This window comes from Dreissena polymorpha, chromosome 2, assembly GCF_020536995.1.
Source record: "Dreissena polymorpha isolate Duluth1 chromosome 2, UMN_Dpol_1.0, whole genome shotgun sequence".
NCBI classification, from domain to species: domain Eukaryota; kingdom Metazoa; phylum Mollusca; class Bivalvia; order Myida; family Dreissenidae; genus Dreissena; species Dreissena polymorpha.
This window is the reverse complement of record NC_068356.1, coordinates 66,906,013-66,923,453: the sequence shown is the minus strand read 5'-3', so window position 1 is coordinate 66,923,453 and position 17,441 is coordinate 66,906,013. Positions and strand designations below refer to the sequence as shown.

The 17,441-nt window shown below is 35.7% G+C and overlaps 1 protein-coding gene across 6 annotated transcripts in view; it reads right to left on the bottom strand.

Moving 5' to 3' along the window:
* LOC127867421 (telomere length regulation protein TEL2 homolog) overlaps nucleotides 1–17,441 on the bottom strand; it is a 154,614-nt gene that overhangs the window by 11,489 nt on the left and 125,684 nt on the right. For 5 of the 6 annotated variants that reach the window (XM_052408553.1, XM_052408554.1, XM_052408557.1 and 2 more), the window contains 12 exons: nucleotides 14,425–14,527; nucleotides 13,552–13,620; nucleotides 13,134–13,275; nucleotides 12,033–12,169; nucleotides 10,118–10,197; nucleotides 8,923–9,105; nucleotides 8,485–8,573; nucleotides 7,906–7,997; nucleotides 6,252–6,368; nucleotides 5,042–5,113; nucleotides 1,499–1,764; nucleotides 169–268 (listed from right to left, as the gene is read on the bottom strand). In XM_052408553.1, coding sequence (XP_052264513.1) covers nucleotides 169–268; nucleotides 1,499–1,764; nucleotides 5,042–5,113; nucleotides 6,252–6,368; nucleotides 7,906–7,997; nucleotides 8,485–8,573; nucleotides 8,923–9,105; nucleotides 10,118–10,197; nucleotides 12,033–12,169; nucleotides 13,134–13,275; nucleotides 13,552–13,620; nucleotides 14,425–14,527 — 1,450 coding nt within the window. The remainder of the gene's footprint in view (nucleotides 1–168; nucleotides 269–1,498; nucleotides 1,765–5,041; nucleotides 5,114–6,251; nucleotides 6,369–7,905; nucleotides 7,998–8,484; nucleotides 8,574–8,922; nucleotides 9,106–10,117; nucleotides 10,198–12,032; nucleotides 12,170–13,133; nucleotides 13,276–13,551; nucleotides 13,621–14,424; nucleotides 14,528–17,441) is intronic. The other variant, XM_052408558.1, reaches the window with a different exon arrangement.

Below are 17,441 nucleotides of genomic sequence, written 5' to 3'. Positions count from 1 at the left end.
ATACATCTATACGGTTGCAATTCATTATTACCTAACTGGTTTTGTACCAATTCAAACGCAGTACAAAAGAAACTTTGATAGACTAGAAATACCACAGTGAATATGTTACAAGTACTCAATCTGGCTGAAGACATGCATGTAAGATAAAGATAGTTGAGGTGCACTTACAGGGGAATTAGCTGCAGCATACATCACGATTCCTAGCGTGTACATCAATCGGCCGAGAACAAAACAGTCTTCCCCCATCAGATCAAATGTGTTTTCTGTCCTGAAACATGAAGAGCTCAGATCAAATGTGTTTTCTAATCTGAAACATGAAGAGCTCAGATCAAATGTGTTTTCTAATCTGAAACATGAAGAGCTCAGATCAAATGTGTTTTCTGTCCTGAAACATGAAGAGCTCAGATCAAATGTGTTTTCTGTCCTGAAAAATGAAGAGCTCAGATCAAATGTGTTTTCTGACCTGAAACATGAAGAGCTCAGATCAAATGTGTTTTCTGTCTTGAAACATGAAGAGCTCATTTCAAATGTGTTTTCTGGCCTGAAACATGAAGAGCTCAGATTAAATGTGTTTTCTGTCCTGAAACATCAAGAGCTCAGATCAAATGTGTTTTCTGTCCTGAAACATGAAGAGCTCAGATTAAATGTGTTTTCTGTCCTGAAACATCAAGAGCTCAGATCAAATGTGTTTTCTGTCCTGAAACATGAAGAGCTCAAATCAAATGTGTTTTCTGACCTGAAACATGAAGAGCTCAGATCAAATGTGTTTTCTGACCTGAAACACGAAGTGCTCAGATCAAATGTGTTTTCTGTCCTGAAACATGAAGAGCTCAGATCAAATGTGTTTTCTGACCTGAAACATGAAGAGCTCAGATCAAGTGTATTTTCTGACCTGAAACATGAAGAGCTTAGAATGATGTGTAATGGAAATAGTGTACCACTTCATCTGAATTTGCATGATTGATTTTTTTAAGGAGCCATTCACTATCTTTGGCTTTAAAACTAAAAAATAGTAAATTATTTAAAATCTAGTAAAATACTGTTAGACATGCTAAATGAGGTCGACAGTGAAAATAACATATTTAAACAACCTTCATACAACATTGTCATTTTATGGCAAATTTTCAACAAATATAACTTTTGCAATGAAGAGTTTGTTTTTTTAAAGAGACACTGGTGAGGTACTTCCTAAGATAGTCTGACAGTTTGCTGTGGTCTATTATGTTCATCAGTACATGTATTTAAATAAAAGTGGTATAATATATTTGGTTCAATTCAAAAGGAGCAAGGAATTTAAACAAATTCAGGGAGATATAAAAAATACAGTTAATAATGACAATAGATTTACATGTCCGTCAACAGCACTCACATCCTCAAAAAACATTATAACATTGATTATTCATTATGTATACTACATTATAAAAGTATTACATATTGTAAACATCACATCACGCATGGGTCCTTTACAACAAAACATCCAAAGTAGTTGCAGTCTTACCTATCAAAATGTTTCAGAAGCGGGTAGAAGAAATGTCCAGCGACGGGGGAGAACTTGTTCTCGACAGCCTTCAGCTCAGGCCTAGTTTTTCCCTGACCAAACCTTCTCGTCTTGCTGTCAATGCGTCTCTGCACCACCTCCTGCCATTTCTCGGGCTCGGAGCTTGGGGGAGGTAATTCCTCAATCTTGCTGATATTAGGCTTGTCTCCCTTCCCAGTGTTGAGATCCGTGGGCTTGGAAAGCTCCTGTGCTGCTGTTCCTAAAACCTGAAAGTGGAAAATTGGTAAGGACCTGAATGTGGAGACAAGAAATTGTTAGTTAAAAATTACCTTTACACACTTTTACATGAACATGAAATTTTAACTAACATAAGTGGTTATAGCCAGCTTAAGCAGAAATGAACATAATAACTAGAAATGGCGCGGCAGAGGCCGACGCGTATTCCCACGCCGAATGTTTGACCTAGGTGTGCCCCAGGGTTGGTAATGGGGCCATTTATAGCTGAGATTGACCGTATTGTCATAAGAGAAGTTCATCATCAATTAGAAGTGAATTGGTGTAGAAATGAAGAAGTTATAGTAAAAGGCAATTTTGGGTGGGTGTGACATATGTGGGCAGGGCGCCCCAGGGTTGGTAATTGTGCCATGCATAGTTGAGATTGACCGTATTGTCATAAGAGAAGTTCAGTATCAATTTGAAGTGAATCGGTGTAGAAAAGAAGAAATTATAGTAAAAGGCAATTATGGGTGGGTGTGGTCTATGTGGGCGGGGCCCCAGGGTTGGTAATGGGGCCATGCATAGTTGAGATTGACCGTATTGTCATAAGAGAGGTTCAGTATCAATTTGAAGTGAATCGGTGTAGAAATGAAGAAATTATAGTAAAAGGCAATTTTGGGTGGGTGTGGTCTATGTGGGCGGGGCGCCCCAGGGTTGGTAATGGGGCCATGCATAGTTGAGATTGACTGTATTGTCATAAGAGAAGTTCAATATCAATTTGAAGTGAATCGGTGTAGAAATGAAGAAATTATAGTAAAGGCAATTTTGGGTGGGTGTGGTCTATGTGGGCGGGGCCCCAGGGTTGGTTATGGGGCCATGCATAGTTGAGATTGACCCTAATGTCATAAGAGAAGTTCAGTATCAATTTGAAGTGAATCCGTGTAGAAATGAAAAAATTATAGTAAATGGAATTTTTTGGTGGGTGTGGCCTATGTGGGCGGGCGCCCCAGGGTTGGGATTGGGGCCATGCATAGTTGAGATTGACCCTAATGTCATAACAAAAGTTAAGTATCAATTTGAAGTGAATCCGTGTAGAAATGAAAAAATTATAGTAAATGGAAATTTTTGGTGGGTGTGGCCTATGTGGGCGGGGCGCCCCAGGGTTGGGAATGGGGCCATGCATGGTTGAGATTGACCGTATTGTCATAAGAGAGGTCCAGTATCAATTTGAAGTGAATCGGTGTAGAAATAAAGAAGTAAATGTAAAATAACCTAAAAAAATGAGTGATAATTTCTGACGCGGCCCCACCCCAACCGCTATAACTTTTGACCCAGGGGTCAGATCAAAATTCCAAATAGTGCAGGGTCGCACATATGCTCATATCTACCATGTGTGTAAGTTTCAAGGTTCTAGTGCTTTTAGTGTAGGAGGAGATAGTGGCCAGGACGGACGGACAGACAGACAGACAGACAGACAGACAGACGGACGGACGGACGGACGGACGGACGGCGGAGATAACCACAATATCCCCACCTTTTTTTCAAAAAGCGTGGGGATAACAATGACACATACACATACTTCTTTCATGATAACAATTTAAAATGGCTATAAAAAAATCTTCAGTACAGTAACTACAGTACAGTCAACAACAGTACAGTCAACTACAGTAAAGTCAACTACAGCACAGTCAACTACAGTACAGTCAACTACAGTAGAGTCAACAACAGTACAGTCAACTATAGTACATTCAACTACAGTCAACTACAGTACAGTCAACTATAGTACAGCAAACTACAGTCAACTATAGTACAGTAAACAACAGTACATTCAACTACAGTACAGTCAACTAAAGTACAGTCAACTGCGGCCAACTATAGTACAGTCAACTATAGTACAAACAACTACAGTACAGTCAACTACAGTACAGTCAACAACAGTGCTGTCAACTACAGTACAGTCAACTATAGTACAAACAACTACAGTACAGTCAACTACAGTACAGTCAACTACAGTACAGTCAACTACAGTCAACTTTAGTACAGTCACCTATAGTACAGTTAACTTTAGTACAGTCAACTACAGTACAGTCAACAACAGTACAATCAACAACAGTACAGTCAACTACAGTACAATCAACTACAGTACAGTCAACTACAGTACAATCAACTATATTACAGTCAACTACAGTACCGTCAACAAGAGTACAGTAACTACAGTACAGTCAACAACAGTACAGTCAGCTACAGTACAGTCAACTACAGTACAGTCAACTATAGTACAGTCAACTATGGCCAACTATAGTACAGTCAACTATAGTACAGGCAAATACAGTACAGTCAATAACAGTAAAGTCAACAAAAGTACAGTCAACAAAAGTACAGTCAACTATAGTACAGTCAACTATAGTACAGTCAACTATAGTACAGTCAACTATAGTACAGTCAACTATAATAAAGTCAACAACAGTAAAGTCAACAACAGTACAATCAACTACAGTACAGTCAACTACAACACAGTCAACAACAGTAAAGTCAACAACAGTACAATAAATTACAGTACAATCAACTAAAGTACAGTCAACTACAATACAGACAACAACAGTATATTCAACAACAGTACAGTCAACTACAGTACAGTCAACTACAGAACAGTCAACAATAGTACAGTCAACTACAGTACAATCAACAACAGTACAGGCAACTACAGTACAGTCAAATACAGTTCAGTCAACTAAAGTACAGTCAACCACAGTAACATCTGCATGTTGTCTATGCAGTTAAAATATAAACAGCGCTGTAAGCTTGCATTAACCTTCAATTTGTAAAGTGTTAACCATAGTCCATAGTTAGATATTCTATTAAAAAGTAAGGAAAAAATACATGTACCAGGGATTTCATTTGAAAAAGAATCCTGGTTCTTGATGCAAGAATGTTTAAATTTTCTCACTTTTGACTCCTGCAAATAATCTGCCTTGCATCATTTTGACAGAAATGCTACCAAAAAGCTAAAGCCAAAACATAAACAAAACATTTACTGAGTATTTACACATATTCAGAAACAAAATAAGTCTAAGCTAAAGTATTGTGACTCCTGAAGATTTTATTTGACCAATAAACACGTCTATCATTAGGTCATTTGACTGCTGGTTTTCAAAATCTATTGAAATCCCTGGGTACCAAGTTCTTGCACAGAATCTAAATTTTTGAAATCCCTAAGTACCAAGTACTTGCACAGAATCTAATGCTTTGAAATCCCTAAGTACCAAGTACTTGCACAGAATCTAAAGCTTCCTGGGTACCATAGTAACAGAAGAGTATCCCACACACCTCTATGACATCAAGTCGCTGTCTTATGCTGTAGTTCCTTTCATAAAACTGCTCTGATAGGTAACAGGCCACCTAAAGCATTAATAAAAAATTAAGTCAAAACAGACAAATCTTGGAAAGACTGGTTAGTACCAATGTTATACAGTATATATATATATATATATATATATATATATATATATATATATATATATATATATATATATATATATATATATATATATATATATATATGGTATATGGATAATTTTGTTGAGTAATATCCAATAAGCTTAAATATAAACGTGAACAAATCCTGAAAAGTAATGTAGTGGTAAAAAATGTATCAACAAAATACAAAGGATATAACACATTTTTATATTTTGTACTTATCTTAGATTCTACAAGAAATATGACTATACCGAAAAACGAGATTTTAATTGTTTTACCAATCTATTATTTTTTGTTTAAATAACTATGCAATACCAAACACGGTGCATACATACAACTACACACACATTTTAATGCAATACCTTTCTCAAAACTCTAAATTATTCTCGTCAACTGTTTTCCTATTTTTAGTAACAGTTGCCTTCACTGTGAACTTACTGGCCCCAAAGCCAGTACTAAGCTCTGGCTACAAGTTGCGGCCCTTGCACATAGCCATGTTCACTTTGCTTCTAAGTAAGAAAGGGGTAAGCACACACAAGGGCCATACTTCTGCTAAATTGTAGCTCACAGTTAACAGCCTTGATCACTTTTCTTGCATGATGATCCAGAAGAAAAATAGTAAGTTTCCAATAATTAGATTGTATTTGTAGACCCCAAACACTAGTGTGAACTTTCATCTGAAAACAATAACCCCCTCTCAGAAGCAAAGGGTAAAAAGGCTATATGCAAACAGCATAAAACCAGAACAGCCTGCAAGTAACTCGCAGTCTGTTCAGGCTTTATGCTGTTTGCTGCTCATCAGTATCTAAGGGTTGGAAATGAAGCCTTTAAAAGATGAATTTAGTGAAAAAAGGTCTTTAATTAAATTTAACTTTAAAACAGTGACATGGGGATGCTGCATATTTACCTCTCAACAGGAGCATCATTATCCAGACACAAATGCCAAGCTATATATATCAGCTTAAATTGTTCTCCTTGTTTTAGACCAGGCATTAAACAATTGTCAAAACCACAGCGAGGCAAGTGCCCAACTATGGTAAGTAAGTGATATGTTGCACACCTGTTTAGGTGCCATTACTGCCAAAGCCACAAGGGAGTTAAATCTGTTTTTCCTGAAGTCAGGCAAGGAGTATTCATCGGTGAGATGCAGTAAAACTTTAGAAAACTCAGCACTGATCTGAAACACAGAGCAAACAATCAGGTTAACATACATACAAAAAGTATACAGGGTTCTGAAATACATCTTAATCACCATAAGTGTTTGGTTTTTCTTAACAATTAATGTTAAAATTTTCACCTGATAAAATCAGACAAACTTCTATGCCAAGAAACCAAGTAGGTATTAAACATTAACCAATATACCAATTTATCAACTTCAATTGCATTAAATCTGTTATTAAAAAGCCATTGCCTGTATTCACCAACCCATTTTTAGACTTAAGAATAAAGAACAGGCTCAGATTCAAGAAGAATTACTTCAGATTTGATATACGAAAAACAGGCTTACATGGTGCTTATTTCATAAACTAATTGTTCTATTAAAACACATAATGTTATCATATGAGTAAAATGCCAAATTAGACTCAATATTCAATTTAAAAACAACAAGGGACAAAATTGTCACAAAACCAGGTTTTCATTGTGAAAAAAAATCTGATAAAGGGAGAAAACTCAAACTGAACTTTTGAAATGAACAAACAAAATTAACCCCCTTTGTAAGTTTGTTTTTAAAAAAAAATCTATTTTTAGTCGTGGCGACCTTGACATTGGAGATATTGACGTGATTCTTTCGTGCGACACACCGTCCCATGATGGTGAACAAATGTGCCAAATGATTTTAAAATCTCACAATGAATGACATAGTTATGGCCAGGACAAGCTCATTTATGGCCATTTTTGACCTTTGAACTCAAAGTGTGACCTTGACCTTGGAGATATCGACGTAATTATTTCGCGCGACACACCGTCTAATGATGGTGAACAAATATGCCATATGATTTTAAAATCTGACAATGAACGACATAGTTATGGCCCGGACAAGCTTGTTCCGCCCGCCCGCCAGCCCGCCCGCCAGCCAGCCAGCCAGCCCGCATTCGCCAATCTAATAACCAGTTTTTTCCTTCGGAAAACCTAGTTAAAAACCTGGTTAAAAACTTAATAGTAGTAAGAGTAATCTCTATGATTTAACTTCATCCAAATGTTTGTTTGTGTATATGGGCACAGATCTGAATGCAAAGTGACCAAGATTTTAAATGTCGTTGAGGTCGCTGTGGTGTAATGGATATGGTATCCACCTAGAGATCGGGAGGTCACGGGTTCGATCACCACTGTAGGAGCATTCTTTAGATTTCCCCCCATATACACCAAGTAGTGGTTCTAGTCCCAGGAAATGGACTCCAGCGCGTTTCAAATAAGCCTTAGGCTTTTTTTGCAATCTTTGCAATTTTTTTTAAAAACAGTTTAACCGTTTACCGCTTAGATACGTATTTTGACGCATTTATAGTCCCTAATAAAGTTATATTTAATATACGACCTTTCTTACTATATTCAAGTTTTAAAGGCTTCATTTCCAACCCTCAGATACTCATGATGAGCAGCAAACAGCATAAAACCTGAACAGACTGCGAGTTACTCACAGGCAGTTCAGGTTTTATGCTGTTTGCCATTTTCACTTTGTTTCTAAGTAGGAAAAGGTTAATACCGAGTCCACATACCTCTGTAAGACCAAAAGGATTTCCTCTGATGAGAGACTCTGCTGCTTTAAGGGCTTCCCCAACTTTGTTTGGCCCCTCATTGTTGATCAGATCTACAATTTACAAACCACAATAATCATGTAAGAAAACAAACTGTATGCTGTATACCAGTTACATGGAACAAATGCATACCAGACAGTTAGCTAGATTAAACAAATCATGAACCCTTTGCATGCTGGGAAATTTGTCGTCTGCTTAAATGTCGTCTGCTGAATTTCTAAAATTAGCATTTTCTTCGATATTTTTCAAAGAATACTATCAGAATAGCAAACAGTTTGGATCCTGATGAGACGCCACGTTCTGTGGCGTCTCATCTGGATCCAAACTGTTTGCAAAGGCCTTTAAAATTCTGTTCCCGCACTGAAAGGGTTAACTTAAATTTACACATTTCATTAGCAAAGTAGGTCTTTATTTACACCCACAAAAAAGAACTGTACTGTATACAATTTCTGTAGAATTGTCTACCTCAAAACCTGTTTATATTTTAAAGAATAAAATATTATCTAAAGTTGTTTCTGTTATTTCCGTCATTATTCTCACCTTCCATGCAATCCCGAATATACTTTGGTTGCTTGACCTTGGACTTATCTGTATCATTTGTAAGGTCATAAGGCTCAAGGTCATCATCACTAAAACAGTATAAAACCATTAATAGAATAAATATTATTTACAAATGTGTTAAATGGGATTTTACAATCGTTACTAAATGCAAGTTTTTCCACCTTCATGTCAGAAGAAACCATTTTGAAACAAAAACTTGACAGTAACAGCAACACATGTCTCTTATCAGGGCCTACATTGCCATTCCCCAAATTAGTGAATGCAAGATCTATTTGGCTACATTTTTTTCTTAAAACCCGATTGAAAAAGATAAAACATTAGAAGAATTTTGAAATTAGATAATATGGCTGAAGAAAACTGTATCAGGACCAGCTATCATTATTCTTTCTATGTTGTCATTTACATGATTACCAGTACCTATCAAGATCTGATGGTGGGTCACATGTTTGTATATCCTGTGATGATGTCACTGATGATGTCACTGGTTTCTGTGCACCTGCTGATGACATCACAGAGCTGGGTTCACTGCTTTCCAGGAATTCATCGATTCCAAGGAGTGCCACTTCTGTACCATTTTCTGACAGCAGCATGCTCAATTCACTTCAAAAGAAAAAATGTGTGTCACAAAATAAACTAATGACCCAAATTAGCGTTTGAAACTGTTCGTTGACAATTTAAAAGTCGCAACCATAAGAATTTTAAAGTAAACTATCATTCTGACTTAAGTTGCCCATAAATTGATTAAAATTATGTTAGAATACACATATTTTTGGCTTGGCTGTAACTTATTAGTGATCAAACAACTTTGATAAGACATTGTCATTGCTGGGTGAGAATAAAAGAATTTAGGCAAACGATCTTGAGGCTGTATTCCTTTGCATCATAATAACATTTTATTGTTTATTTGCTAATTAACTATGATAAATATATATTGAAACAACAGATGTGTTTGTCAGAAACACAATGCCCCCCTACTGCTTGGATTCATGTTTTTTTTTCCTTTGACCTTGAAGGATGACCTTGACCTTTCACCACTCAAAATGTGCAGCTCCATGAGATACACATGCATGCCAAATATCAAGTTGCTATGTGAAGGGACATTTTGAGCATTTTTCGAAACATAAACGTGAAACCTAAACGCAAAGTGTGGCGGAAAGACGGACAGACGGACGCACAGTCTGAACACTATATGCCCCCCTTCGGGGGCATAAAAATAACACTTTGGACTAGCATTTTAATGTGCACTATAAATTATGGTGGATATATAATTTTGAATTGCATCATATGTCACAAATATTTGTATAAGCCTTACATCCTAATTAACTCTTAATCACTTAAAAATAGATACATATTTTGATGCATTTGAAGTCCCTTAGAAAGTAACATTTAATAAAATGCCTTTCTTATTAAATTTAAGTTTTATAGGCACATTTCCAACTCTTAGTTACTGAAGAGCAGCAAACAGCATAAAACCTGAACAGACTGCATGTTACTCGCAGGCTGTTCTGGTTTTAGGCTGGTTGCGAAAGCCATTTTCACTTTGGTTCTTATGGGGGAAAGGGTTAAAATACAAGTACTCAAAAGATAACAGTAGCATTATTGTTATACTTACTCTGGTATTTCAATGTTGAAATGGTCTTCTGGCACAACCAGTAAGGATCTCAGCTCTTTCACTTCATCATCATCCCCCACCTAGAAACAAGAAAGTTATGAGCCTTGCTCTGGCATAATGGAGTTAAAGATGAAATGACATGCTTTTTAAAACCCTTACAATGTTACGAGTCTGTGTATTTAACAGCAAATTATTTGGTTTTAATATCAGTATAACTAAGTTTACTATTACTTATTTTTTATTCTCTCATAATTTCTTATAAGTTGAGGTAAAATGATTGATAAGCAAGTATAAATAATAATTTAGACACTCTCAATATTATTGGTGACACACACCATAACTTCTTAATGATAATCGAAGGGTTCAAATAACATGTTTTCGTTTCCAAACCATTGATGCATACATGCTTATAAGAAATAGTGGCTTTTTTAATAATCCGTATCTGTAAAGGCATAACAATAATGCATTTCCATGTTTCTTGTAATACTCATACATTTTGCACAATTTCAGAAAATATCAAAGGCATTAAAAATATGAAAACCAATCTGTGTATTTTGAAGTTTTGTCCAGACGGTGTATGCACCCGAAAGAAACATACTGAACCATGTTGATTAATGATTGTCATGCAGAAAACTAATTGAAACACAAGCTTGAAATAAAACTTAACAAAAAAACTAATAAAATTACTCGATATTGATTGTCAAAGTTGACTTTCAGGGCGAAGTGTTCAAGCTTCAATCCGTAATAACAATGTGCGAGTTTCCGTGTCATGTGCCTTGTGTCAAGTCACAACCAAAATAGGTGGCGGAAATACACATGAGCGGTTTACATAAAACAAATGATTGTTTTTGAGTGTCAAAAACATTTAAGAATATATCAATTGATAAAATATCAAATTTTATTATAAGAACAGCATTTCTCCTTTAAGTGTTGTCCCAGATTAGCCAGTAGTCCACACAGGCTAATCAGGAATGACACTTTCCGCCTATACTTAATTTTCGCTAAAAGCACATTACAGATTTTTTTATAAAATTAAACACACATGTATTAAGCCAAGTTTTTTCCAAAAAGTTTATGACCATTATCTTCTCTTCTTGTGACATAGTACATTTGCTACTTTCTGGCTTGCAAAGAGGGGCAGCAAAATAATCAAAGTACTTCTATTTCCCCACTATTCTTAAGTTTGTTTAAAAAAAATTACCTGTGTAAATTTATAATAAGTATTATATGAAAATTTAAAATCAAACATACAATATAAATATTAATTTAGACAACATCATGAACTTAAAAATAATTATACGACTGCATAACATAAGCAACTTTTTACTCTTAAAACTGATATTTATTTTTTTTTATCAGGGCAAGATCTTTACTTATTTTAGATCCAATTAAAACGTTTTTAGATTAGCACAAGATATGTGACATAAGCAACCGATATGTGACACAAGCACCAGATATGTGACACAAGCACCAGATATGTGACACAAGCACCAGATATGAGAAACAAACAGCAGCTATGTTACACACGCATCAGATATGTGACACAAGCATCAGATATGTGACACAAGCATCAGATATGTGACTCAAGCACCAGATATGTGACTCAAGCATCAGATATGTGACATCAGCACCAGAATTGTGACATAAGTACCAGAGTTGTGACACAAACACCAGGTATGTGACACAAGCATCAGAGTTGTTACACAAGCACCAAATATAAGACACAAGAACCAGATATTAAACACAAGAACCAGATTTTAGACACAATTGCCAGATATGTGACACAAGAACCAGATATGTGACACTAGCACCAGATATGTGACAAAAACACCAGATATGTGACTCAAGCACCAGATATGTGACATCAAAACCAGATTTTTTACACAAGCATCATTTGCTAATGTCACAGGCCCACCTCAAAGTTTAGGTCAGGCCCATCCGGCTCCAGTTTGCGTGTGATGATCTCTCCAACTAGCATTCCCAGCTTCCTGATCCGGGCATCCGCAAAGCTGATGTGGTTGTCAACACTGGTCAACAGGTGACGGAGCAACTCTGGTGAATAAAACTGGGCATGAAACTGTACTTACTGTAGCTTCCAATGGGCTGTGCATGTATTTTATGAGCAAAAGCAATCTTTAATTAACCCTTTTCCACTTAGATACATATTTTGACGTGTTTGTAGTCCCTTCCAAAGTTAAATGTTGTTAAAGAGCTTTCTTACTAGGTTCAAGTTTTAAAGGTTTCATTTCAAACCCTTAGATACTGATGAGCAGCAAACAGAATAAAACCTGAACAGACTGCAAGTTACAGACAAAATGGCTTTTGCAACCAGCTGTTCTGGTTTTATACTGTTTGCAAAAGCCATTTTAACTCTGCTTCTTATGTGGGAAAGGATAAATAACTAGGTTTTTCTTGAATAGCTGTTGTACAAAAGAGTGGTATGGAGTGGTTTCACACAAATCTAAGCCATAACATCACCAGAGGTAGACGCAGAAAAATGGTTCAGGAGCACAGCTCCAACTATTGAATGAATAGTTGATGAAAAGTCAAGCTAAAAACAGGCCATACCATTCTCCCTTAATGCCAACCCTTTTCCTGTCAAGTCAATAATCTGGTCATAAATAAATAAATAAATAAATTAATCCTTCAATACCAACCCTTTTGTTGGAAACCAATTAAAAATATAAAGAGGGAAGAACAGTTCTCAATGTATCCTTGTACCAGCCAACAATTTTCACACCATCTTTCAGCTCATGTTCTTGAAAGGTCAAAGAATGATCAAGCAAAAAACTGGCCATAAGTTAATGATTCAATATCAAGTCAATATAAAAGTATAAAGATGAAGTAACTGTTTCACATTTAATCTCCAGTCATCAAAATGCTAGCCAAGGATTATCTAGCTGTCTTTCAGCTCATGTTTATGAGGGCCGGTCAAGTCAATAAAAATATCATTCAGAAACTATAGTTTCACATTTAATCTCCCATTCGTCAATGTTCTAGTCGATAATTGTCTCACCATCTTTGAGCTCATGTTTCTGAGGGTCGTTGAGGAAGGCCATAGAGATGACAAGTGCCTGTGTGAGGTAGTAGTGCTGCTCGTATGACGTGTGCTGTACTGAGCTGCGGTCGCCCCACACCTGCACCAGCTCCTTCAGCATCTGAAAACAAGCATCAACTAGACGTAATATTGACAAAAATATACTTTTTATTGAACAGAAAATACTGATGTTTAAGCATATATGATGTAATTTATCCAGTTCTTCTAATTTTTTGTGTAGTGCAAATTTATGCAACAACATTTAAACACACAAAACACAAGCTTGTAGCAAGGGCAACATCAAATGCATCATGAATCATTGTGTATATGTAAAATGCCATCACTGATACTGGTTACTGTCTTTATGTCTACAATATGTACCATTTAAGATTCATACCTTTGCATACAGGTACTTTCTACTTGCCCCTGTCGCCAAATATCCAATCACATTCTGCAAGACCTGAGGCTGTAAATAAGGAATGTCAGTACTTATAAAACAAATTATACACAATTGTAACATAATTGTATAAACAGGTGGCCAGCTTATAAAAAGTGATATTAGAACCTGTTTCTTTTTGCCTGTAGTCCAATTAGCTAATATCAGACTAGTGGAGTCAGGTAATATGGGGTAATATTGACTTTGTGTGCCAAAGCACTTCCAAGATATGGCTCCGGACACACAAAAAAGCATTTTTTCAAGATACCAAGGGCCATAATTCTGTTATTAACTGATGGTGTACAATGCCATTTGGCTTGCATCATCCTATTATCCATATACATACTCATACCAAGTTTCAATAAAATCCGCCAAAGCACTTCCAAGATATGGCTCCGGACGGACAGAAAAGACGGAAGGTTGGACAACGCCAAAACAATATCCCTCCGCATTTGGCGGGGGATAATAAATAATGCCATAAAGCAGAAGCGGTAAATGTCGTCCCTGATTTGACTGTGAGTAATGCGTACTACACAGGCTAATCTGGGACGACACTTAAAGCACATGCATTAAAACCCTGTTTTCTCAAAGTGTAGCTTATATTTATTTACTGGTTCCACAAGTAAAGCACACATCTTCTTATGCAGTATACAATGCCTAAGTTACACTTACTGTATCTGTAAAATTGGCTAGATGCAATCAGCATAACACCAGATCAGCCTAAAACAATGAAGGCTTTTAAACCTGTATCTATTTAAAAAAGGTCTTAAATTAAATTTAATTTCCTAACGGACTACATATGCATCAAAGAGCGTGGCAGAGGGCTAAACTCACTGTGCTAAAGTATCTGTGAAAAATTAGCTTGGTGCACAATAACAGCTGAATCTTTTGGTTCTGAGTTACACAGTTGCCAAGGAAACGATCCATCAATCCATACCTGCAACACAAATATTGCATTCTAAGCAATTGCATTACAAATCAATAAAATAAAAAACAAGATATGTGTTTGTCAGAAACACTTTGTCCCCTTTTGCGCCGCTTTGAATCTATATATTTGATCTTTGACCTTAAAGGATGACTTTGACCTGACTTTTCACCACTCAAAATGTGCAGCTCCATGTGATACACAGGCATGCCAAATATGAAGTTGATATCTTGAATATTGCAAAAGTAATGGCAAAATGTTAAAGTTCGAGCAAACAAACACACAAACCAACCAACAGACAGGGCAAAAACAATATGTCCCTCACTATAGTGGTGGGGGACAAAATAAACAAGAAACTGTCAGAGACGGGTGATGCTCCCCAAAGGCTTTTTTTGTCACAATATTGCACTATATATTAAGATAAAAGGAAACGTCTTGAGGGCACAGTAGTTGGGGGGACAAGAATTTTTTTATAGAAAATTTCAAGGGGCCATAACTGAACAATCATCCGACCAGAACCCGCTGATAATATGCACATTTCCTCTTGGTAGTGAAGCTTCCCATAAAGTTTCATTGAATTCCGGTCATTAGTTGCTTAGAAATAGCCCGGACAAAAATTGTGCACGGACAGACAGACAGACGCACACACAGACAGATGAAGCGGCGACTATATGCTCCCCCCAAAATAAATTTTGGGAGAGCATAAAATTTTTTAAACAGCTGTCACTGACACTGCATACCTCAATGGAACATTGATGTCAAACGTTTAAAAAAAATGCAATCACAACCCTCAGGAATTTTTATTTTAAACAGAGAACAATCACCCCCGGAAACCCGATATGCTGTGAAAAGTTGGATGTGCTTGGAAAAGTTGCCGATAGATTTGGCTGAATTTTGGTAGGGTAAGTAAATCCAGTTCTATAATTGTTTAAAGGCATTTTTGAATTAAACTATATTTTAGTATATGCAAAGGAGGTATTACCATGTATGTTACTAAAATCCTGGTTACTATTAGTGAGCTTTTAAGTTTATAAACGAACTGCACTCCTGTCATATCTTGACATCTTTTGAACTGCACCAGGTCATATCTTTTTTTCATCAACATGTTGAATGTAAAGTCTAATTTTTAAACCAATACAAAATTGTTTAAGAAACCCTGGCGGATATGTTACTCGGGGACATTGGTTGATATAATTGTCGGTGCAAAAACTTTTTCACTGGCATACCTTTAAAGAAATTTGTAAATCAAGTGCTTAATATGGGACAAATCCCTGCCTCGTCGACTTTTAATAGCCATATTTCAATAAATATGAATAATAATAACCAGGATTTTTCTAACAAACATGGTTATACCTCCTTTGCATAAACAAAAATATGTTTTAATTCAAAAATGCCTTAAAACAATTATAGAACTGGATTAACTTACCCTGACAAAATTCAGCGAAATCTATCTGCAACTTTTCCAAGCACATCCAACTTTTCACAGCATATCAGGTTTCCGGGGGTGACAATGCCTCTTTTAAAATAATGTGGTTGTGAAAGTTTGAGTTGGGCAAATCATTTCTATATGTAACTTTAAATGAGAGACAATAACTGAAGCTAACAAATAATACAATCGCAAACTTTGAAAATATGCACTGTATCATTAAGGATACAATTATTCAGTAAACAAATCTATGAAAATCACAAGCAATATGTAGGAGGCGCAGAGCTGATGAGCCCTTATATGTTATTTTAATATCTGGGTAATAACTCCTTAAAAAACACAATCGTTACATCTTGACAATTATTATGTGCTGTAGCATTTGCAGATAATTTAAATTATTCTATATATGTTTGCCAAAAATGGCACATAAAATGTTGCACACAGAAACCATTATATACAACTCTTAAAAAAAAATAACACAATTGAAAAACCTTGACAATATTTTTTGTATTACAGACCTAATAAACATAATCATCAAATCTTCATCAAACATTTTGGACATGTTTTTAGACAAAACATGGAGGCCAATGTTTGATAACCAGCTAAATTCTTTGTAGCATTTAAATGTAAAAAGTTTGAGGAAAAGCATACACAAAAAAAGTTGCCCCCAGAGTGTGATGGTTGAAAGCAAGCACACATGCATGGATGTTATGATGTCTAACATATACTGGTATATATTCCTTCAACTTTTGGTGGTGGAAAATAATATACATGTACTGATAGGTACAAAAGGCCAATTACCAGTTATCCATATAAATATAGTGTTTAATATGCCCTACATCATAGATCATTAACAACAAAATGTATTAAACATGTAAGAACTGTTAATACAAAACTTAATGTACCTTAGATTTAATTTTAACTGTAACTATTACATAACAATTAACAATTATCAATTACTATATAAATTACTTTTCACTGCATACTATGGAAATGCTGTATTTTGAAGATGTCTACTTCTCGCATTTCTTTGTGTCCCCACCATTCCATTTATTAACACCACAAACATGTACCAATTTGACAATTAGTCAGCCTCTACACAAGTTACATATTAATCAATATGTACAGAGTAAATCATTCATAATGTATCATTTTTTTCAAAATTTCATTTATTGAATGTTTCATTTATAGTTTAAATATTTATTAATGCCATACACACAGAAAATGTGTATATCTTATTGCAAAAGTCCCATAGACATGCCTATATACATACATGTATAGATGTTCAAATAACTTAATATAAATTGTTTTTAGTATAAAAAAATTTGTCTTCTTAATTTTTTGATAATTATAAAATCTTTCATTTTCACATCAAGGCTGCATTCTGTTTTGATATTTCCCCATATGCCTGTTTTTCATTTCCCAATGTAACAACTACACACGCAAATTCAGACATAAAAAGTTTTATACAGATATCTGTTGTAGCCAAAGGGATATTAA